The sequence below is a fragment of the Poecile atricapillus genome, chromosome 1, assembly GCF_030490865.1.
Source record: "Poecile atricapillus isolate bPoeAtr1 chromosome 1, bPoeAtr1.hap1, whole genome shotgun sequence".
NCBI classification, from domain to species: Eukaryota; Metazoa; Chordata; class Aves; order Passeriformes; family Paridae; genus Poecile; species Poecile atricapillus.
In genome coordinates, this window is record NC_081249.1 from 48325357 (window position 1) to 48349002 (window position 23646).

At 39.5% G+C, this 23646-nt stretch overlaps 1 protein-coding gene across 1 annotated transcript; it reads left to right on the plus strand.

The window, feature by feature from the left end:
- The first annotated feature begins 866 nt into the window (after nt 1-866).
- On the plus strand, nt 867-23646 carry OBI1 (ORC ubiquitin ligase 1). The gene is made up of 6 exons (XM_058827250.1): nt 867-1029; nt 5622-5757; nt 6553-6644; nt 8308-8556; nt 11723-11811; nt 21298-23646. The coding sequence occupies exons 1-6, from the start codon at nt 958-960 to the stop codon at nt 22799-22801; spliced, it is 2142 nt and encodes a 713-aa protein (XP_058683233.1). The 5' UTR covers nt 867-957; the 3' UTR covers nt 22802-23646.

A 23646-nucleotide genomic window follows, 5' to 3' on the forward strand; every position in this document is an offset into this window, starting at 1 on the left:
AGGGGAGCTCATGCCCTGGGAGCTTCCCCTAGGACATGTGCCATGAGAACATGTTCCCATATCCCAGGAAGGACAATGGCTTGTGGGAGTGAGACCAGAGGAGGCCACCGAGTTGGTCAGAGGGATGGAGCACCTCTCCTAAGGCTAAGAGAACTGGGATTGCTCAGGCTAGGAGACTTCAGGGTGACCTAATTGTGACCTTCCAGAACCTGAAGAGGCCTTACAGGAAAGATGGCGCAATACTATTTACAAGGGCACGTAGTGACAGGAAAAGGAGGAACAGATTCAAATTGAAAGAGAGTAGATTTAGATTAGATATCGAGTGGTGAGGCACTGGAACGGGTTGTCCAGAGTTGTGGATGCCACATCTCTGTTCAAGGCCAGGCTGGATGGAGCTCTGAGCAACCTGGTCTAGCGAAAGGTGCCCCTGCCCATGGCACAGGGGTTGGACCAAGACCATCTTTAAGGTCCCTTCTTATCCCGAGCCATTCTATGATCCTGTAATTCTGTAACTGCATAATTCTATGATCCTGTGATTCGGAGCAATTAACAGAATTAAAACAGCCGTTTATTTAATTCAGCATGAAGAAACCTGAGCACAGCATAGGTTTATCGGGGAAAGCAGACCACCCTCGCTACCGCGTCGGCCTCCTCCTGCACAGGCACCGTGCCTGCGCTCCCCACGGCGCTGTGCTTCCCCCCAGAAATGCCGTGCGTAGGCTGAGACCTCCATGAACTCCCGGGCTAGCTCCTCGGGGGGCAGCAGCAGCAGAGCAGAGCCGTGAGGGGCAGCGGCTCCCGCCCGCCCTCCAGGGGAGCGCTGCCAGAGCGCGGAGCGCTCCCCTCCGCCGGGCGGCGGCTTGGCCTCGCCGGCTGCCGTAGCGGGGCTGGCGGGGCCGGGGCCGCCCGCGGGACTTCCGTGCTGCTGGCGCCGGGCCGCGCCGCTCGGGGCCCGCCATGGCGCAGCACGGCCCCAGCGTCACGCTGTCCCTCACGCTGCCCATCACCTGCCACATCTGCCTGGGCAAGGTAACGGCGCCGCCGCTGCCCGGCCCCCGCGGGCCGGGGGGGCTGCGGGGAGCGGGGAGGTCCGGCCGGTGGCGGCAGCTCAGGGGCCCCGCCGCGGCTCGACGCTCCGACCCCCACCGGGGTTGTGTCTTTTAAGGCTCCGTGCGGGGAAGGAAATTGAGGTGTGGGCCGTTCCCGGCAGTGGCCGAGCCTCGCTGGCACCTTTGGGAATGTTGTGAAGCGTGCGATGTCCTGGCGGGAGCGTTCCGGGAGGTGTGGGATGGACCAGGGGGTCCCAGGTGGCTGAAACGCGCCTATGCAGCTCCCGAGGCGCAGGTGTTGAGGTTTGGGGGTTTTCTCCCGGTACCAGTACGGTATTCCGTTCTAAAATGCTCAGGGAGCTCGGTGCTGTGTCGCGGAGGACAAGTGAAACAAAGAGGGGAGTGTGTAACCAAGTATATTTTAAAAGTACTGAGCAAAACTGCAGCAGTCTGGAGAAAAAGTTTCCGTTTCCTCTCTCTGACCCTTTCTCAGTTCCTTTTTCTTCTCCCTCGGGAAGCGGAGGGCTCTTGCTAGTCTGTTCTTCTCTAAAAGCCCCAGAGCTAATTTCATAGCTGTCACTAATTGCTTCTCAAATTCTTTGCTCATTCCTTCTACTACTCATTTCTTCTTCTTTTTTCTTTTTTTATTCGCTTTCTTTTCTTAAAGCACAATAATAATTACAAGAGGAGAAATAGCCTTTTATGTTGGTACTCTGGCATTTAGTGTCTGTTTATTTCTGCCTCACCTGGCCTTTACTCCCAGACCTCTGTTGGGTTATAACAAAAGAGCAGGCACATTTGATATGTGAAGTAGGTGTGACATCTGAAAGTATGAAAGTAATTTCACGTCTAGTGAAAGTAGTCAGACATCTGCCTTTTCTGAAGTCTCATAATTCTGACAGTGGATTACTTTTAGCAACCGTGTTTACTCATTTCTTGTCTATTTTTGTGGAAGCTGAGTAAGACTTCCTGGCTCTTGTCCTATTACTTTTTTTTTTTTCTTCTGTTTATCTGTCTAGTGAAAATGGAGGAGAACCCAAGTGTACTCTGTATGTAATGCAGCGTGGATACCCTCCACTCTGCAAACAGTGGAAAGAATGACAAGAGGAGAGTGAAATCAAACTGATATTTCCTATTTGTGTCCATTCCTAGTTAGTTTCTGATCTAAGCACTTAACAGTTTGGTTAGGTACTCATTCATGTCTTGATATAAAGCCACTGGGTTATTCCAAGCCACTATTTTGTAGTTTCATTTCCTTTCTAGATGTTCCTGAATTTGTACTGGAAAAGACTTCCATACTCTTTCTTGCTCTCTTGCACTGAGATAGCGCATTAGCATTATATAAGTGAATCTATTGGTGATACATGTAATAAAGATATTTGAATGCTTTCATTTTTTGACATGTAAATCTGTTCAAATTTTGGCAAAGCTGACAGCTGTGGCTGCCTTTTCTTTTTAATACACATCTTTGTCTCTAGCTTGGAACTCCATTGAAAACTTAACCAGAAAAACTCTTCTTCTCAAGTTTATGGTTGGAGGAAGGAATTTGTTTAGCCTGAATTAAAGAAAAAGTCTTCTCAGTTTTTACCACCTTTTAGGGAGGAGCACAGAGTGTCATGGAGGGTTGACATAATCTGGTACTTCCACAGTTTGTAGCATAGACTTCAAATCAAGTAGAAGGCCCACCCTAAACCCAGAATGTGTATCTTGCTATCCCTGCAAAATTTGCAAAGGTCTGACTGCAAGATAGAAATGGTTAATTGTGCATAATGGCAAGAGGATAAAAAAGGAGATAGTGCAGAGAAATGCTTTCAATTATTTGGCCATTCATTGTTTTTAAAGCAGAGACCTTGGGCAGCAGGGACATGTTAGCCCATTTTGTTAATGTGAACAATGTTAGAAAGTATATTGGCAATATGTGCAAATAACCATTTAAAATAAGAGTGAATTACTTGGATCAATTTCATGTTTGTTACCTGAATATTCTTTTGATACAGTCTGGGCTGTCTTTTACCATACATACATACTTTTTTTTTACCATACATACGTACTTTTTAATTAGACACCAGATCAGAAGTCATCTGCTTTGGACTGTTAGGTTTACTTGTCCCAGGATGTCTGAAGGTCTCTCTTGTTGGTTTTGGTGTAGACAGGTTGCTTGGACTGGAGACACAGTTTTGTGTTGGCTGAAATGTGTAGGATGTCTAGGGATTGGTTCACTGGTGTGTGTCTGATTTTCCATGTGCCTGCTCCTCTGTTAGTGCTGCTTGACGGCCCAGAAGTGCCTTCAAAGTGAAGTTGATGTGTACAGGATTGGATCTTGATTTGCATAGGAACGGCATGATGTTAGAGGGGAAAAATTAGGAAATTGCTCAAAATCACCTAGCTGATCAAGCTTTCTGAAATAAACCATAGTCTTTCTAGACATAATGGTCAATGAATGAACTAGAACTGTGCTGTAATTCAAGTAAAGTGCTTTTTTAGTAATAGATATGTCCTGATCCTGCACCCTCTGGGCTTGTCACAGTTGGTGGGAAGGGCAGTGGCACCACCAGCCATTATGTGACATTTCAATAGCGACTTTTGCTGTTCTGGTGTGCGTTGCTTTGTGTGGATCCTGAGCCAACTAAAGTATAAAACCCCAGCCCTGAAATGAAACTCGTAAAGGTGTGTAAATCAGGAGCACTGTACCCTGGAGAGTAATAAATGTGACTTACTATTTTGTTAGAGATACAGAGTAATCATTCATATACAAGAAGTGTGCTTCTATGTCAGGTTTGGGGTAGCTGAGGGTCTCTTTCTCCCCAGAGGGAAACCTTGCACTCATGAAACATCTTTTCCTGTTTGGATTATTTTATGTTATTCTGTTCTGTATCGTATCATCACCATCCATATAACTATTTTCAGGCTGCTTCAGAGTAAGAAAGAAGTATGACTAGAGAAAAAGTCTTTTTTTCTTTTTCCCTGCTAGCTGCAGATGAGAAAGCTCTTCTTCTTGTAAAAGAAAGCAATAAGTAACAAGATTTTTGAAATTAGAAATAATGGAAATTTTAATATTTAAATGTTTCCAAAGCATTGGTGTGCTAATGCTTGCAATAATCACAAAAAAGCCTCCTTGATTAGAGGTGAAAGTTCATTGTCTCTCTGTTCATACCTTCAGTAACTTGAGTTTCTGTTTATGTATAGATAATTTGTTTGACTCCCAGGACTGTCATATTTGAGGTCTTAAAAATATTATGAATCCTGTAAGGTAATACATAGAGAGTGAATTGGCAAAGAAGGTGACAGATCTATGCCTTAATTCATATCCATAAATATTTCAGTGGTAAAACACTTGGATTTTAGCTCGTGCAGTGCTGATCATATGGATACGATTGCTACAGGACGCATCTGATCTGTTGGCCCAAGTGGTCCTTTCCAGGTGCTTGCTTCTCCCTGTCAACATTTAATTTTTCCTTTTCAGTTTGACTAGTTTACTGATAGAATGAAAGAGGAATATCTTGGAGGTTATGAGGAACTTCATTTAAAGATGAAGATTCTCTTGAACTTGGGTTTTAAGTGCAGTACAATAGAATTTAATATATATTGTGACACTTCTGTGTCTAAAAATACATTTCTTGGAAAAAGACAGGAGTGGAGGAAAAGCAAATAAGTATTTGAAGATCCCTAACACAAATACTAATGTTAACAAGTAAGAGATTGGAGAGTATGCATTACAGTAAGCTGTAGCAAGCTGCAATAAGGCATAAAGTATTTTTCTTCATTATATTTGGTGCCTCTATGCAGATTTACTTTCAAACACGATTTATAGTTAAATGACAAGAGAGAATAGTGCATTGTCATTAATATTTTCTAAAAGTTTGTTTACCCTGCCGTTTTGGAAGGGGAGGGAAAGCTTGAAAGAGTCTGTGTCTGATTGGAATATTTAATCCTTCAGTTAGCTGCCCCATTCTTGGGTAATGACTTATTTAGTAGCAATGCATATCTAGCAGGAGACTTGAATTAGTGATTGCTGGTTCACATTTCAGCTCTGTGGTTTTGGCCCTGATCCTTTTAAAAGCTGATTTCCATGAAGCTGATTATCCGCAGGCTAAAGTTAATCTGTAACACTTTATGTTCCAGTGATACCTCTTCCACAGCAAAGTGTTGGATGGTGCCAGTAGAGATCCCTCCGTGCTTCACTTTTGAAAACGCACTTACTTTGGTTGTGTTCTACCTTGGGAGGTGAATGCATTTCACTGGAGTGGCTGGCTGTAGTTCTTGGAAGTTGTGGGGTAAAGGAAAGGTGCTGCTGCTCTGGTTATTAATGAGCTCTTGGAAACAAGTACCTTAGTTCTGCAGAAACTGTTATAGCTTTGGTGCCTTCAATAAGGAGGAAATGTGGTATTGTGAGTAGGAGGTTGCTCCTAGCTGTTTCCCTTAGAAACAGCAGTGTCATTTTCCTGCAAGGCCAGAATTGCACTGAGAGATGGAGTTGTATATTTTTGTATTTTGTTATTTGAAGGAGTTTTAAGGTATTCATAGAGTCTGTTGTTTTTTTTTTTCTTTTTATTTCCTCTTTAATGCTAAAAGGTCCGTCAACCAGTTATCTGTGTGAACAACCATGTTTTCTGTTCCATTTGTATTGAAGTGTGGCTGAAGAACAATAATCAGTGCCCAGCTTGCAGGATTCCCATCACGCCTGAAAATCCCTGCAAGGAAATTATAGGTAAGGACAAGTTTAGGCTTTGAAATAGCTTTCTGGTATTTACTGCTGGAGGAGATTGCTTTGAGTCCAGAGATGCTTGGATACCTTTTCTTCTGTGTGTTTTTACCAGCATCTAAGGAAGAATTAACTAAATCTTTAACCTTGTAGCTATTAGGGATGTTACTGGAAAGTTCCAAAGACATTGTGTATATTAATGGTGAGATTATCCAAGCAGAATCAGTACCCAATGACTCTAATGATTGTTTTTAAATCTTGTTTGGATGTGCCTTTAACTGCAAAAAATGTATTAAAAATGTATTCTCACCTATGCATTGCAACCTGTTCACCTAAGAGACCAGCATGAGCTGAGAAATAGTGTACTTCAATCCAGAATCTTGAATGAGTATGTGGTATTTTTTACTGGTTGTTTATTTGTTTATTTTTGTTCATCACTTCCTCCTTTTTTTTTATTTTCTTTTTTTTTCTCTTTTTAAAAGGAAATTACTCTAAGCACAGAAATAAGACAAAGCTGCAGCAACTGCATGAGGATCTTTACTTCCCCAGAGCTAGGAAATACTGCAGTCTTTATTTCATGTAAAATATCATTGATGCTATTTCATTCTAAGAGAAAAATTTATCTGAATAATCTCAAGTTGAACCTATTTTGAAAGTGAGAGGACTTTAAATTTTCCATGGTAGCCAATTGGTCCAATATTAGCTGCATTTGTAGTTGATAATATGAAAAATGATATAAGGTATTGAATTGACTGAAAAGGAAACAATATCAGTGCTTCTTTCATCCTATTGTTGCTTTAGGAGGAGCAAGTGAAAGTGATCCTATATTTAGTCCAGCAGTCAGAAAACACCTACGTAAAACAAGGCTTGAATTGCTCCACAAAGAATATGAGGTAAGGACAGGGGGAATGTTGTGACTTTCCAGATGAACTGCAGCTGTTAAATTATGACATACAAATGGCCCTTTTGCTTTGAATCCTGCTGTTTTTAATTTGAGTAAAGGTGTATAGTGTATCTACATGAAACAAAGTCACATTAAAATGCCACCTTTTGACTGAGGTTACAAGAGAGCTTTTGCTGGTGCTTGAAGTGATCCCACTGAAGTCACGGTAATAGTGTTTCGAAATGACAGGTAGCCAAATACAGCAAATTCTTTAGTTTTCTGGGAATTCCACCCCCAGGTGGTATGGGAACATTTTCTTTATGCATATTAGGTGTAGGAAGCTTTTTGTTTTGTCTTCAATACAAACATATTTTCTGAAATGTTTCTTCCTGTTGCTCAGAGAGACTAAATTCCTTTTTAAAGAATATTGCCCACTGTAACCTTCTGGCATAGATTAATTTTTAGCATTATTGTTTTATTGTTTTCTGAAAGTGAATAAATGTTTGAAAGTAAAGCTGAACACTTCAATCTCCTGCTGGAAAAATATTCTCTTGGGAAGAAGATGAAAATATGTTAATAAGGAATGTCCTTAGTTTGTTTTTTCAGCTGTTGTTTCCTCAATAGCAGCAGTGTGAAGACATCACATGCTTTTGAAGGAAACCTGTCGTGGGGAGGAGAATGAGAGAAAGGAAATGGACTCTCTCTGTATCCTTAACACGGGGAAGTAAGAGCTGTCTTTTATGACAAGCTTGCCCATAGCTCAGGTTCTTTCAGTCTCTCTAAGAGGAGTCAGGAAAAAGATGCTGCCTGCTCTTCTGTTGAATCAACTCGAAATTCATACAGCTAGCCATAGGATAAATTTCTTTTTAAAAACCGTTTAGTTCAAAATGGTTGTTTCCATGCTGAGGGCAGGGGTGGGCATGATTATTTGTGAAAATATGCCTTGGATTTATGTAATTGCTGTACATGGCCTCCTTAAGTAGTGTGGCCATGAACAACTCATACACTTGAATTGGTAAACAGTGCTGAAGACATGTTTTCAAGATAAATTATTTCTTTTATGCCTTTAACAACAGGTTTTGGAAGGTTTTTGCTTCCCTGTGGCTTCAGGCTGATACAGCTAAGAGCTTTGTTGTTTGCATTTTGGGAGTCTTCCCTAAGATGTTGCCTTTTTGGTGTAGCTGGAGCAGCCTTTTCTGGGCAGTGTTCTGTCCATTTTGAATTTGGCAACTTTCAGCATCCTAACATGTGACATTTCAGAATGATACGAGAGAAACACTCTTAAATAATAACAAATGAGTCAGCAGAGGATGACCTTAAGAACACTCTTGATACAGGAAATCCTTGCACAGAGTGCCCTAATAATAGATTCATGTTGCTGAATGCTTTGAAGCTTTTGGTCTGCCCGACAGTTTGTTCAGGGTCCTTTATGTCGTCAAGGGATTCCCTGTACTAAAACCTTCAGTGTGCTTGAGTGTGCAGGTTGATTAAAATCCTGCCTAAAGCACAGTACATAAGCATACTTAGATATATGTGTAAATGAAGGCATGCATCTGGGCTTGCCAGAACCCATGTTTCTAAAGTGCTGTGGGAACTTGCCAGTATTATTTAATTAATTTCACAAATTAATTTCACAAATTATTTTAATTCCTCTGAATTTCTGACTCTTTCAGGATGAAATAGAGTCCCTGCAAAAAGAAGTAGAAGATCTGAGAGGTAAAAACCTCAGTTTACAGATACAGCTGAAATCTCTTCTGGACCCTGCAGCATCAGCTTTGTCTTGCCAAAATGAGGAAACTAGCCAGTCAGCAAATGAAGCAAGTACCAGTGGCCCAGAAGCCCCAGAGGAGTGGAGCAAAAAGCTGAAAACTGCCAATGATATGTGCGAAAAACTGATGGATAATGCAGAAAAGCTAAGGGAGGTAATAAATGTAACAAACACATTTCTTTGGCCATTTTGTAGTTTAACTGTTTTGTGTTAGTTAAATGGGGGTAAGAGCTACCATGACCTTCTGGTACTTCATAGATCTAGAAGAAGGAGGAAAAAAATTGAATTCCAGTGACTGTAGGTGTATCATAGTATTTCCATATAGCCCTTGCAAGTGTCAGATGTTATTGCTTGTTCTAGTGAGTCCTGTATATGAGTCTTCTTCAACTCCTTTGTCACTCTGTGACTGAGTAATTGCATTATAGTAGCACTTGTCGACAGTATTGATGACCAGATTTTTCAGGCTTGCAATAATCTATATAATATATCTATTTTGCAACATTCAGTGGGCAAACACAGTACAGTTGGCTGAGGCAGATTTTGCACTATTGCCCTCCCTGCTAACCGATATTTTTGGTGCAATTTGCTGAGACAGAGTAACTTGACCCTTTGACTGAAAATAGACAAGCTTCAGCATTTTATGACCAGAATATCCTTTACTGGAAACCTGTGGCCTTTTTATACATTTTTATATATATCTTGATGTAACATAGAAGTAAATATGATACTGCAGAAGCAAGGATAAAGGAGATAGACATTTGAAAATGCATCTAAATAAAAGAGTCTTGCAAAATATAGCTGCAGGCACAAGATCACCTTAAACATTGAAGAAGAAATTTCAGATTAATTTGAAATCAAGGTGAAAAAAATGGACTTGTATTTATTCAAAATACTGTCTTGATTTCTTCTATTAACAATATTGGGTTACTTCCTGCAAAACTGAAGTGTGGTGCATTTAGGACTTCTTTTAAAAGTTTTTAGCTCACACGTTTTCTGTGCTATAAACTTGGAGGCGCCCATTGTACTGTTCTGGCATTTTGTTAATGGGACACTTCTAGGACCCCAGAAACTTCAGATTCCCTTGTAGATGGCAAAAGAGGATTCACATTGAGAAGTTCTTATCTGACTATATTTTTGTTGGGGTTTTTTTTTTCATGATGTTAAACCGTACTGCCTCTTTTTTTTTCTTTTTTTTTCCTTTCTTTTTTGATGACTTAAGATTTTTAACCTTTTCTCTACGTAACTGTACACTGTAACAGGAACTGAAGAAACGGTTTGCTTGGGTGTTTTTCAGTATAAATTTAGCCAAGAAAAGAGGTTTAAGCGTATAAAATCTCTGAATTTGGTGAAATTAGAAAAAAATAGAGGCTTAGATAGGTCTTAGGGAAGAATTCTTCAACTGTTGTCATAGAATAATTTAGGTTGGAAAAGACCTTTAAGATCTTTGAGTCCAACACTTTTTTCCCCCATCTGTTCACTGTTCAACAGCTGCTCAGTTCCATATGTACCTAAGGTCAGTTGGCTCTGGCAGACCTTGTCTCATTTGTCAGCATGCACTGCCCATCCTCATTCTGAACAGTAAGACCTCTTTCCCATCCACACAATATCTGGAACCAGAAACCTTCTCATCTCTGAAAGTACCTGACCCAAGAGTTCCAACCAGACAGCACTTCCCAGTTAAATAAGATCCCTCAACAAATGTGGTTGTCATAACTTCCTTTTTCAAAACCAGACTGAATCAGGAGATAGCAACCACCTTTATCATTTGATGTTCTAGAACAAATACAGGAATGCCCAAAGTAGGCATTATTACTTTGAGTGGAGTCATAAAAGCTATGGGAGTGGTGAAACAAACTCCATAGAGAAAACCTAGGCTAAGTACCCTACTTAAAAATGCAGTTACATGAACTCATTAATGTAGACATTGTGCTGCAAGTGGGGGTCCCTTGCAGATTACTGGCTTGGAGAGTAGAGCACTCTCAGGAAGGAGGACAACAGAGAGGTTCAGCCTTGCTGTGTTTCAGGTGGATGCCTTGCCTATCAGTGCTACACAAGTAATGAAAATTTTTACTTGATTATGTAGCTGGGAGAGCTGTGTTTTTGGAAAGAGAGAATGGGCTTGGCCAGGTTGTCAAATGGCTTGAAGATGCTTTGGAAGTGAGCACCCCTGAACTCTCATTCATTGCTTTCAGGATAGCTTTTTTTGCTTTTATTTTTTAAATACCGAGTAGTTGACACTCAGCCTTGGGCTCACCCTTCTCTTCTTTGCCACAAGTCTCAGTTATTCTTTCTGTCCTTAGGAGTATTGTGGTGTTGGGGATGGGGGGAGATGTTCGTTTATATTTTTTTGCTCCATTTATTCTCCCCCTTACCTTGAAAGGTTGCTAGGGTTATTTGTATGAGCATTTAAAGTTCTCTGCCTCTCTTCTTGCACTGTTTGATGCTTCTGAAAAAGTATGTTTCACTTCTGAGCCCAGCTGCATAGCTCTTTCTTCAGATCTAGCTCTAGATCATACTTTTATTATGCAGCAGAAGCGTTATCTAATTGAGGCGATGAATTACAAGTCCTGGACTTGTGGTGCTGTTTTTAGCATAGGGAGATTGAGCAGACTCTAGGAAGTGCAAAGTGTATATTCTGCTTGTTAGGATAGTAGCATTCATTGTTCTGAAATATGGTGGCAGGAAAACTTCTCTTCATATGAAGTGTCTTGTTAACAAGGGTGTCCACTGAACTGGGAGGAAGGAATTGACCTCAATTCAAGGAGTAAGAAGTGTTGTGAATCAGGAATCTTAATCATAATGTCCTGGAAGAAAGTGAGGAAAGACTGCAAATAGCTTGTCGTAAAGGATTTACATCCATGGGACAACTATGCTTTAAAAACAAGCCAAAAACCCACAAAGTAATCTTGCTTTAATTTGGAATGGGGGAAGCTGTTCAACATTAGTTTTGCTGATACCTGCACATTGTAATGTTAATGTACTTAACGTATTTAGTCATGTGGAAAAAAAAAAACATGGAATTGCCATTAGTACATCTCCTTAATGATTTTCTGTGCTAACTAACATAGCTGTGTTTATTTCCCTAGATAGGACACTTGCAATGTATTTTGGGAATATAAATAAAAAATGTCTGTTCGCTATTCAGTTTTGCAAACCATTTCCCATGGTGATTTTTAAGTGGTGTCCCTGTCTGAAGGCTATTTCCTGCCTGTACATTTCTAGTTCTGTCTCTTTAAAAAGGAGAAACAGCTTGTCCTATAAATATTAGAAGTCATTTCTGTTTCACTGTATACTTATTTTTTTCCTTTTCTTTTCCTTAGGCAAATAAGAAACTGAGCATGGAGAACAATAGCCTTTTAAGAGAGAATTTGCGACTAAAAGCTGAAGTTGATAGTAGATCACCCCAAAAGTATGTGAATATTTTAAAAGCTACTATCTTTTATTTATAGACTGTTTAACTGTTGTAAGCCTGTTTAACCTAAAACTGTGGTGGTGTACATGGTGTTGCGTAGGTGTCTCCAGGTAGACTTGAGAATTTTTATCCTCATGGACTTAGGTGAAAAACAAAACTTATAAAATAGCAGCAAGTGGGTGAGAAATGTGACTTAGAAAATTGCTGCAAGTCCACAGTGAAGGAATATGACTTGACTACAAGTGCTGTTCCTTTTGTTACGTGGCCAGTATTGAAGTATTGGATTCATTAGTGGAATTGTGCAGTTGTTATAGGGACATTTCTGAATCTGGTACGTGGTCAAAGTAGAAGGTCTCTTACTAAGTGCAGATGTTTTAGTTGTTTGTGTTTGTTTTGTTCTTCCTTTTGCTGCCTTCAAGGTTTATTTTGTGGGCTTGGGCTCCTTGTTCAAGGAAGGCTCCTGATAGTTTTGTGTATGGGCAACATATGTAGAATTGAGCTTCTGCAGCATGGGACCACCATTCCCAGAACTGACATCTGTGTTTAATACTCTATTTTAAACAGTTAAAACACCAATGACAATACCCTCAAAAACCAAAAACATTGTTTTACTCATTAGAGCTGTGTTTTAAGGTGCCTCTTCTTGGGAGTACTTTGTGCAGCAATATATTTATATTTTTAAAGTTCTTTTCCTTTCTTTCACTGGTTTTCTACCTTTCTTCTCTCATTTGTTTAGATTTTCAAAAGCTAATAGCAATATTGGCCAAAGGTTTATACAGAGCTTTTGAGGAAGGGAATTAGGAGGCACCTGTGTAATATGAGAAGAAAGCTTTCTGGATTTTGTTCTAGGTCTGGCAGCACACCTGCTGAAAGATAAAATTCATCCCAGTAGAAGAGTTTACTTGCCAGACTGCTTGTCATTAGAGACAACAGGAAAGAAGATGCATGATCATTGTGCTGTGGATACATGAAAGCACATTCTGCCCTGAAGACCCCTTGTAAGACATAGCCCTGTTTAAGGCCTTGGCAATGGCTTTTATGGCATGGAATATCTTTTCCCCTGAGACTCAGGAGTGAGTTGGCAAGGCTGGCAAACTTAAAAAGTAAATAGACATAACTAAATAAATGCTGGAAGAGACCAGATAATCTCAACTGGTTTTACTTTTCTGATACCAGGTAAACTCCCCAGTGGAGACAATTTCCCTTTCTTCTAGCTTGTGCACGCTTTGCCATGGTTATCTAAAACAATAGCCTGACACTTTCTGCTTTAGAAGCCCAGATATAGCCAAATGTTATTACAAATTGCATTGTCAGGGTCTGTCTTGGAATCCAGATGGCCACTAGATTGGTTGGCCTGTGTCTCTGCTATTATTTTTTTATTATTATTTTTTTAGTCTCCTGAACAAATATCACATCCTGCCTGTCTATTGGGAGTTATCTTTGGCCCATGCTAACTCTGGAGCTGTGCATGGGATTGTGATAGTTTGGCATTTGGTGCCAATTGATGGTTTGGATTTAGGACATTAATTGAATCAGGTTTAAACTAGGCTAGGAACAGTTCAAATACTTCAGGAGTTTGTATTTCTGTACCATGATTCTGCTCTATTGAGTCTTGCCTTTCCTTTGAGCTCAGTGATGTGATACAAGAATTTAAGTACATGCAAGGAAAAACTTGTCCTGAAAGAAAACCTTCAGCACATTAAATTTAGCAATTTTGATTCATCCAGCCTATACCCATTCATTCCTTGTCACATCTTAAAGACTGAATTTGTCCAGGTCTTCTAGATACTTACAACTTGAGAGAACAAGTAAAGTTGTGTTTATTTGGTTTTACTCTGCACTCAAGAATCTGCAGTGTCTGTGGTTTTCTGAAGTCATAATGTGTAGAACTGGTACTAGACTACAAATGAAGTCTTGGTAGCACAAACTAGAGCAGAAAAACTGTCTTCTGTCTTCTACAACATCTTACATCAATATCTTGCAATACCTTTTTAGTTGTTTCCTTTTACCTGACACTGCTAGCACAATGGCCAGTACCAGTTCTGCCAAATTGGTATTTAAAATGTTACCTTCCTACCTCATTTTGCATTTGTGCTTTTAATGTTCCCTTTCAAAGTGTGGGAATTAAACCACTCATTGGCTTTCTTCAGGTTGATGTTTTGATGCATATCCAACTCCATTCTTTCAAATCCCACGTACATCCTTCAGATGGTGAGAAGTCTCTCCTATCTTAATGTTGTTAAGCAGAATTTTTAAATTAACTTTCATGCTTGTGGTCATTAGTCTGATCAATGTCCAGATCAAACCTAACATCAAGACATTTTTTAAATATTCTTTCAGCTCTGATGGCCAACTCTGATAATATTTAAAGGGTCTTTCAGCTAGGCTTCACACTTTGAATAGGGCTTGCAATTAATGGGTTTTTTGCCTATAAAATCAGAATTGAAGGCATAAGTATCAGAGCCCAACAATGTCACTAGAATTAAGTTTCCATACAAGTACATGGATTTGACGGTATAGTTGTTCCTGTGTGCTTTATTCAGAAGTTTTCAGAAGGTAATTTTGGGAAAAGTTTCTGAATAGGTCTTTAACATAATTTAAAATAGCTACTGAATTGGATTTTTGTATTTTAGTGCCACCACTGTTGTTTCATTTTTCATATGTTCCTTAGCTTCAGATTCTCAGGTATGGATTCATGTTTAAACAAATAACTAAAGTAACTAAATAAAACTGGTTTCAAAGTATTTTGTAAAGGTTTTGCCAGTATTCAGTCCCTGTATCCCAAGTGTAGTTCATTTTGTGCATGATGACATTGGAGCTAAATAGCACAACATAAATTGTTTTAGTGGACTTTGCTTTACAGAAGAAGGAACACTAATGGCAGGTGAATAATCTCTTTGTAATACAGACTCTACCTCTTACATCACAGGGAAAAGTATAATTAGCCTTCTTCAGTGGTCAATAAAAACTTTCCTTTTATCATAGGCTTGGATTGTTTTTTCTTTGTTCTTATCCATTAAAACCTGCTGAAAAATGTCATGTATGTCAATAAAATCGATATTTCAGCCATATCAGGAATTTTTATACATTTTTTAAACTCATGGTGCTGATTTATTTATTAGCTTTTTATTTTTTTCCTCAAAACATTTTTGAGACTGGACCTTCACCAGAATACTATACCATCATATAGTTGGGACACAGGTCTGAAAGGCAGATGAGAGTAAGTTTCTTGCTCTGATTCTTACCGAAGACCTGCATTAGTCTTCCATTTCTCAGGCAAATCAGACTGATTTGTGGTTGTTGTTTGTTCTTTCTTTACCTTTTCTCTTGATGAATTTTCAGTGATTTCCACTTTCCCAATACAGAACAAAAAAACTTCTAAAATTTCAGTTTTACAGGATAATAAAGCCCTATTGCTTCCATCTCTACTTCAAGTAGAAAACCATTAGGTGTATTGGCAGGGCATAGTGGATCTAAAAGCATTTTTGGCAAAGGGATGTTTGCCTTTTACCTGAAGGAAAATAACTAGCAAGTCCATCTACTCCAGGGTATAGTGTATTTTATGAATGGTTTGATTCAAATCAGTGTGAACCAGACTTCTAGGCTTCCTAGGAGTCTTTTCCCTAAATATTTAATTCCTTCTGCCAGTTAAAGTCCCAGTCTGAAAAACTATCTGTAACATGCATAAAATTGTTGCATTATCTCTTTTCTCTGGTTGCGAGTTATTTTATTATTGCAGTTTAGGGAAAGGAAGAGCAGCTCCTCTTCAGTTTTACTGTTTATCTTGTCGAGATTTGTGACTTCAGGTACACTGAAATCTAAACCTGTTGACTTTCTAGGTCATTCTTTATAACATTCAATTTTTACCTAACTCAAATATCTGCACATACCAGACTGTTAAATTCAATTTGCGTTTCACTGGACCTACAAACCTGTGCCCAGGGTGCACAGGGTAAGAGCATTTGCTGTCTTCCCTGCTAGAAAACTGGGCTACGGTCTCACCTCTCTGCAAGTTTGCTGGTTCAGAGGAAATAATTTTCAAATACTAGCTGCAGTGTGGCCTTAAAAGTAAAGTAGAGGAAAGTAACATATAATAGCTTTCAAATGAACTCTGAGTTCTTGAGTCATTAAACCCTGAGAAAGTGCCCACTTCAGGCATAAAGATCTAAACCTTAGGCAGATGGATAAGGATGGTCAGATCACACTCTGGTTTTGTGGGTTTTCCAGTAGAGGTTGTTTTTTTATTAGTTCTGAAGTAATTCTTTCTAGCTTTTGCTGTTTGCTGTCCCTGGTGATAATCTGCCTTTCTTGCATGGAAAACCAGTGATGATTCACTGATAGATGTTAAAATGCTTGGAGAGGCTTTGCATCTTTGTCTAAATTCAGCCAATTCCCTACATGAAAGTGGGAACTGACTTCAAAGAGTGTACCTGACTTGTCTGTTCCCAGTGGACAGTATGTCTTGACTTTTAGTGGGTTTTGAGGGTTTTTTTGCTTGCTAGGAATAGGCTCTCATCTGGCAGTAACTTTTTTTTTTTTTATTTCTGATGTCTATGCAAATATGACACACTTCTAAGACAGTTGTATAAAACCTGGGATGTTGCCAAGATGTTTCTGTAGACCACCTTTCACAGGTGATATAGAGGGGAATTGCAGAACTGGTACAGCTGGTATATGATATCACTGAGGAGCTTTAGAAACCAGTAAGTCTTTCAGCTGGTTTGTTCTTGAATTTCCTGCTTTTCTTCCCATCTGTCTGCAGAATCCAGGGGAAAATGTGTATCTGAATGATGGGACTGGATTTGGTTGTACACTCTGGCATTGCCCTTATCTCAAATTGTAATAAGCCCATTAGTGTACCTTGTCATTTTCCGCTTTTCACTCTTCGTTTCCTTTGGAGGATGGATCATGTTCATGCATCCTGAACTGCAGGGTGGTTCTTGGCCTGGGCCATCAGGTGATTAGAATTGGAGAGTCAATTTCCATAGCACCCCTGCAGATGCAGTCTTTGGGGAGTGGTTATACAAGAAAACTGTTTCTTGCAGCTGCTTGCTATCCAGAAAGAGAAGAGTTTGTATGAGGTTGTGTGGTTTTAAACTGACTAAAGGGCTCAACCAGACAGACATGCTGCAGTTAGTGGTCACTGATGTGTAAAATAAAACCCTAAAGCTGAATTTGCACAACTGTTAGATAAGAAGAGAAGGAAGAAACTGAAAAAAAAAAAGAATTTCTAAATGGACTTCGTCAGTCTTCAGATGCTGTTGTGGTTTAACCCCAGGCAGCAGCTAAGCCCCACACAGCCTCTCATTCACTCCCCTCCTGGGGTAGAGAAGTGGAGAAGCAAAAGTGAAAAAACACATGTATTGAGATAAAGACAGTTAAGTAGGGAAAGAAAAGTTGTGCACAAGCAAAGCAAACCAAGGAATTCATTCATCCCTTCCCACAGACAGACAGGTGTCCAGGAAAGCAAATCTGTGCCTAACAGTGACTTCAGGAAACAAACATGGTCACTCAGAATATCCCACCTTTACTTCTTCCTTTCCCAGCTTTTTATTCTGAGCATAATGAGTTAATGGTCTGGAATATCCCTTTGGTGTGCTGGGATCAGCTGCCCCAGTTGTGTCCCTCCCCAACTTCTTGTGCATCCCCAGCCTCTTCACTGGTGAGTTGAGAGGCAGAAGATGCCTTGACCCTGTTTAAGAACTGCACAGAAGAAACTAAAACATATCTGTGTTACCAGCGTTGTCTCCATCATATATCCAAAACATAGTCCCATAGTACCTACTGTGAAGAAAAGTAACTGTATCACAGATAAAAGCAGGATAGGAGTACTCAAACATAACTGAGGGAGCAGTTGTGAAATAATGCAAAGGAGGGTGACTCCAGCAATTTTAGTTCTTCTTGCTCACTGTAGGTGAGAGATGACTGCAGCTTTCTGATTGGTGTCAAATTAGAATCTCGCTAGGACAAGAAATGGAACTCTGACTGAGGAAAGGTCCTGAAATATGAGCTTGAAATGTTCATCTAGACATCCAGTGTCACTTCAGACACTATAACATATCCACTACACATTCCTGGGGCTCGTAGCTGTGATACATAACTTCATCCTTCCAGAGTGATATCTGGGGGCCAGATATCACTCTGTATGTTTGAGTGAATGTAAAATGTCCAGGTGATGTAAAATGATGTTAGATGTCTGTGTTGAAGGATCCAAATCCCACCTGAAATGTGTTCCTCTTCACTTTATGAGTGATGATTTGTTTTTCAGGGCTTGCAGTTTTCTATACAAAGGATGTACTTGAAATGCAGTGAGATCCAAAGTCACAGTTTCAGTGATACAACTAGAGAACAAGACTCTAACACTTAAAAGTCTGTCCATGTGGGGGGATATGGCTTTCCTTTTGGTATATGTGATATATATATAAATGTGGTATTTACCACATTTACTGAATAGCTTAACTTCTACTGAAGAATTCATCACCTTGTTACCAAATGTAAAATAATTCAAATACTTCATGGAATACAATTTATCTAGATTGTCAGGTGAAACTTAGATTTATTTTCAAGCACTTGTATTGCAGTCTGTTATTATCATAAGACAGTAATTTTTTGGCTATAGCAGGGCTCACTGTACATCTGAGGGAAAGAAAAGAAAAAATCTCTTATGAGCGGTTTGGTTTGGGGAGATGGGGAGGGTTCTGGTTTCTTTAACCAAAATATTAATGTTTTCAGACTCTCTTTTGACTTGCTAGGTCAATCACTAAAGCACCTGGAGTAATTGGCTGTCTTAAAAAAATCTATGTCCTTGAAAATGGGAAATAAATGTATTCAAGTCTTAAAGCAGGAACAGAAAGCAACTGCTGTTCTAATGCGTAACTGCAGAAGTAACTTTGTAGGCAGCTTGTCATATGTTACATTTCTGAAAACCAAAATTCCCAAGCACATCCCTCTGCAACAATTAACATATTAGTGATGCTATTTGCCTTTGAACAACATACTGTATTTTTTTAACCTGAGGACACTTGTTATAAAAGTTACACTTGAGAATACAGTGCTTCCTCATAAGCAAATCTCAGGCTGTCACTAATGCTATTTGCATTAAATAAACATATTACACCATTCTTCCATTAAAAAGGAATTACCAGGTATGCATATAAATGTAAACATGTTTTAATTTTTATGTCAGCATGTCTGTTACAGGAGGCTCCAGAAAATCTTGCTTGTTTTACAGAAGCATTCTTCCCTTTCTCTCACTTGGCTATTCAGCTAAATTGTATTTTTGCATCATCTTTCTGTATTTTATTAAGGAATGTGGGGTTTGTTTCTGTACGACTGTGTGAATAAGTCTGTTAGAGAAAGGCAAAATAAATACTTTTGCACCACCTTAGGAAGTGAGAAAGCTCTTGCTTGGGTACTCCTGTGCTACAGTGACTCCTGTATTGAAACCAAAATCTGTGTTCCTTTAACTGAAGGAGAAAATAAGTCAAAATATGTCATATATAAGGATTCATATTTCATGTAACTCCCTTCCCCTAAAAATATAATGGAAACATTCTTGTATGCTGCGATTCTGCTTTTACCTGGTTTCATGGGGAGAAAGTGTCCTGTGCCTTTTTTCCTGCTTCCCTCTTCTGTGCAGCTAGAAATGGACCAACTGCTATAAGCAGTTGGAAAAACTTGTTTTCCAGAGAGTAAGCAAATGAAAAATGGTCTGTCTTCTTTTTTTATGGGTAGAGGTACTGTGGAGGTGAAGGGGTCCTTGCATCCATCGAGTTGCAGTCCAGCTAGCTTCTTTTGGGGAAAAAAAAGAAATCTTACTAAATACAAAACTTCTACATGTCCATTTCTTGTCTACAAGGAAGGGAGTGGCACACACCAAAACTGTGTGAAGCTTAGGCTGATCTGATTTAAAAAGTGGTCTGCAAGCTGTGACAGAAGGGACTTATATTGTTGTGTAAATCTTATCCATCACTGAACCATCTACACCAAAGTCTTTGGAGTTCTTTAGATATGCAGAAGCAGTTGAACAGAAATACATCAGTAGATCTGGTCACTCCTGCCCAGGTTTTTTTGGGCTTATGGTAGCCCTTATTGCTTTCCCCAGCTGTCCAGTTAATTGTCTTGCAGTTGTGAGTATACAGCAGCTTCCTGCTACTTCAGGCTCATGACTTGAACAAGCAGAATATGCTTTGATTGTTTGCTGCAAATGCATGCATGCATGGATCCATGGCTGTTTTGCCAGCATAGTTGCAGGCTGCAGATACACCACCTTCAGATTTCACTGATCCAAGGGTTGCAGTGGGAGCACTTTGTGAAGAGGTGAGCTGATGGAATGGGGGAAAAGGAATGTAAATTCAGTGTGACTCTGAGGGAGGAACAGGCAGACAAAGAAAAATGTAGACATTTCAGGCAGTGTTTGTGCTGAAACAGTAAATATAAACCTGTGCTGTAACATGGAGCTGCAAGATGGAAAATGGAAATTCAGTGTCAGCCCACATACAGAATTGTCCTTTATTTGTGATGTAAAACCTTATTTGTCAGAATTGTAGGGTGGCTGCAGGTCCTTCCCTCCTTTCTAATGATATCAGAACTTTAATTGTTTTTTCTTTCTGTAAATTGAAAGCCTTGGATGGAGCAGGAAATTCCCTGGTGCTCACCTGTCAGTGACAGGTTAGTATTAGTCAGGGCATATAACTGAAACCTTCACTTGCCCTCTGGGGAAGGTCAGTCTTGAAAGCTGGTGGAGGATAAGGGGAAGGTGAGTCCATATCTTGGCAGTTGAAAATGTGCTCAAGCTGGAAACGCCACGAACACACAACTTTCACAAACCACAAGCAGCAGGTTTTTGTATTGGAGTCAAGATAGAAATCAGATTGTTCTTTTTGTAAAGCTCATAAAAACAAGTAACTCAAAGTGGATATACCATCCACAGGATGGGTGAGGAAAAGCTGTATATCTAACGGGAACATAATTGAAATGGTCTATATAAGTATTTAAACCACCTCAGAGGACTAATGCAATTTCGGCATTTCATATCAGCATTTTGTTTTTGACAAGGTGACATTGTGAAAGAAATGTATTGTAAAACACTGCTGTACTCTAGGAAAATGATTGAATGTAAATATTTCAAGATGTGGACCACTGTTCAAATGTTATCATAAATCTTTGCCATTGTTTTAGGGGATAATTCTTCATGCATATTTGAGTTGAATTGATAGAACCAGCCCCTGGAAGGGTAATCTGCTTGTTATTGCCTTGCTACCACTAATACTTCAATTTTGTCTTTTCATGTATCACCTCCACCTGTATGTTATTAGTGATTTTAGTATTTTTTTTTCATAACTAGCAGAGAGAAGTTCTGACTTTTGTTTTCAAATTAACAGAGTGTTTAATAGCTTCATTCTGTCTTGAAATGAGCTTGCAAACCTTCATAAGAATGTCCTTTTCCAGCTTAACGTTTTATTTCTCTTTTACTTATTGCAGGTTTGGTAGGTTTACAGTAGCTGCACTTCACTCCAAAGTGGAACAAAGTGAACGTGAAATGAACCGTCTGAAAAAGGCACTGGAAAGAAGTGATAAATACATAGAAGAAATAGAGTGTCAGCTTTTACAGCTGAAAAAGGCAGGCAAAGGAAGCCAGACAGTGAGTGCTGTTAGTGAGAGAGTGCTTTCCACAGGTGCTGAAGAGGGTAAGAGCAGTCAAGATACAACATGTCTGAAAACCCAAGCTGAGGAGAAAAAAGCTTTGAATACCAGTCAAAGTACTGACAGTCTGGAGCAGCTGACAAGTGGCAGAACTTCCATAAGCTCTTCTAGTCAAGATGGCTTGAATAGCTCAAATACCCAGTGTGCCCCAAAGAAAGAACTGTTTCCAGGATGTCACAGGGTTCTCCTAGATGAAAATAGTACAAATATGGATGCCTGCTTAGAAGACCAGTGGAATAAAATTGAGGAATGTACTCCATACAAAGATGAAGAACTTTATGATCTTCCACCACCATGCACTCCTTTTCTGTCTCTCAGTCGCCTTCGATTGAACACTCCTGATGGAAAAGAAAATGTGAGAAAACCATCGACATTCCTGAGAAAACTGAAATTTGAAGAGTTTCATGACACTTCTGATGATTGCAGCAAAGATTCTTCCGAGCACAGCACAAGCAGCTGTAATAGCAAAAAGAAGCTAAACTGTTTTACTACAGGAAAATCAGGGGTTTGGGGCACCTGCCCAACAAATTTTGCTGAGAACTTAGATTTTGATGGATCGGAGCAAAATTCAGTAGCTGGTGAGTCAGATGAGACAACAGCAAAGTCCAGTGATAAAATAAGTTCTTGCTTACCTAAGAGGTTGCATACTCTCTGCTCTTCCGAAATGAACCGCACAAGAACCTCCAGCGAGGCCTCTATGGATGCTGCCTACCTCGATAAAATTTCTGAATTGGACTCAATGATGTCTGAGTCAGACAACAGCAAGAGTCCATGCTATAATTTCAAGTCCTCTGATCATGATGGTTCTTTAAAGTCAACAGAGTGTGCTAAACTTCTGAATGGAACTGAGAAGAATCTGGAAGAGATGAATGAGGAGCAGAGTATGAAGTGTCCAGAGACGAGAGATCTGGTAGCTGACAGAACGGGCTGGAAAACTGCTATGTTTTCCAACCTCTCCCCATCTGACGTAGATATGAATGACCACTTTCCACTGTTTACAGGCCAAAATGTAGTGGCTAATGATGCCAAACCTCCAAACTCTTTATTTCAGAGGGACTTTTCTCCAAATGTACTGTTCAGTAACTCACAAAGGTTGTTTGAGGAACAGAAGTTTGGTTCATGTTTTTTAAAGATGTCATCTGATCTGCAAAGTCAGATTAATCCTCCTTGGGTGTCTTCCTTTACCACTGAAAGAAAAAATAAAAGTGTCAGTCAGTCAACCAAGAGGAAAATTCAAAACAGCCTTTCCAGTGCTAGTCCATCAAAAACCACCAAAAATTGATTCTGCTTGGAATCAAACGTGACTCAAAGTTGTAAACCTGCAAATGTTTAATATTTACAGGTGAACTTAATTGTTTATGACCTCCATGCAATCTGATCCTGTTGTTTTTGACTATGAAAAAACTGAACATTCACCTGCCCATTGCAAGCTTTTTCCCAAGGAAGAACCATTCCAGATTCTTTTCTTTGACTGGGCATTTTATTTACCTGGGGGCTTGGGAGTTTTTGATGCTCTTTAAGTTTTCAGATTACATGCTCTTCCAATTGTGAGCACAGCTAATGGCTCCCTGACAGTTCTAAGTGGTCTTGTCAAATTAGTCATTTATGTAAGAATTAGTTTCAAAGGTTACATTTCCCATTCCTAAAGATTACATTTTGTGCATGTAAGGCAGCTACTGGCCATATATCCTATGGATTCCTGAAATGGCTATAAATTAATGTCAGTTTTGCCATAAAACTTGCCTCCCAGAGGAAATGTTCCTGCTTAGACTGTTTCATAGACTGTTTCACTGTACTGTACTGAAACTCTTGTTTTAAGTGGGTGTAACGTAGCAGGCCCTTTCTTTTCAGGGTCACAGCACTTCAGTTAGAAAGTATCGCTTTAAACACTGCAATTATATCTTGTCTCTTTTTGAACTTAAGCACAATTTTTAATTTAGTTCCCAAAAATCATTGTTATTCTAAATGTGTTTAGTATGCCTGTATAGACCATAAAAATGGGTTTGTATGCTAATGATTTGTTTACCTAATGTGCACTGAACATCTTACATTAATACTGTACCATTTTACATTAATACTGCATGCTTTTCTATGTGAATTGAATAAAACATGTTATAAGCACTGTAA

What these genes read in the sequence shown, in the direction of transcription:
- OBI1 (XM_058827250.1), top strand. Translation starts at nt 958, where the DNA reads ATGGCGCAGCACGGCCCCAGCGTCACGCTGTCCCTCACGCTGCCCATC. An exon ending in TGCTCCACAAAGAATATGAG is followed by an intron (nt 6,645 to 8,307) that starts GTAAGGACAGGG and finishes TGACTCTTTCAG; the next exon opens with GATGAAATAGAGTCCCTGCA. An exon ending in GATAGTAGATCACCCCAAAA is followed by an intron (nt 11,812 to 21,297) that starts GTATGTGAATAT and finishes TACTTATTGCAG; the next exon opens with GTTTGGTAGGTTTACAGTAG.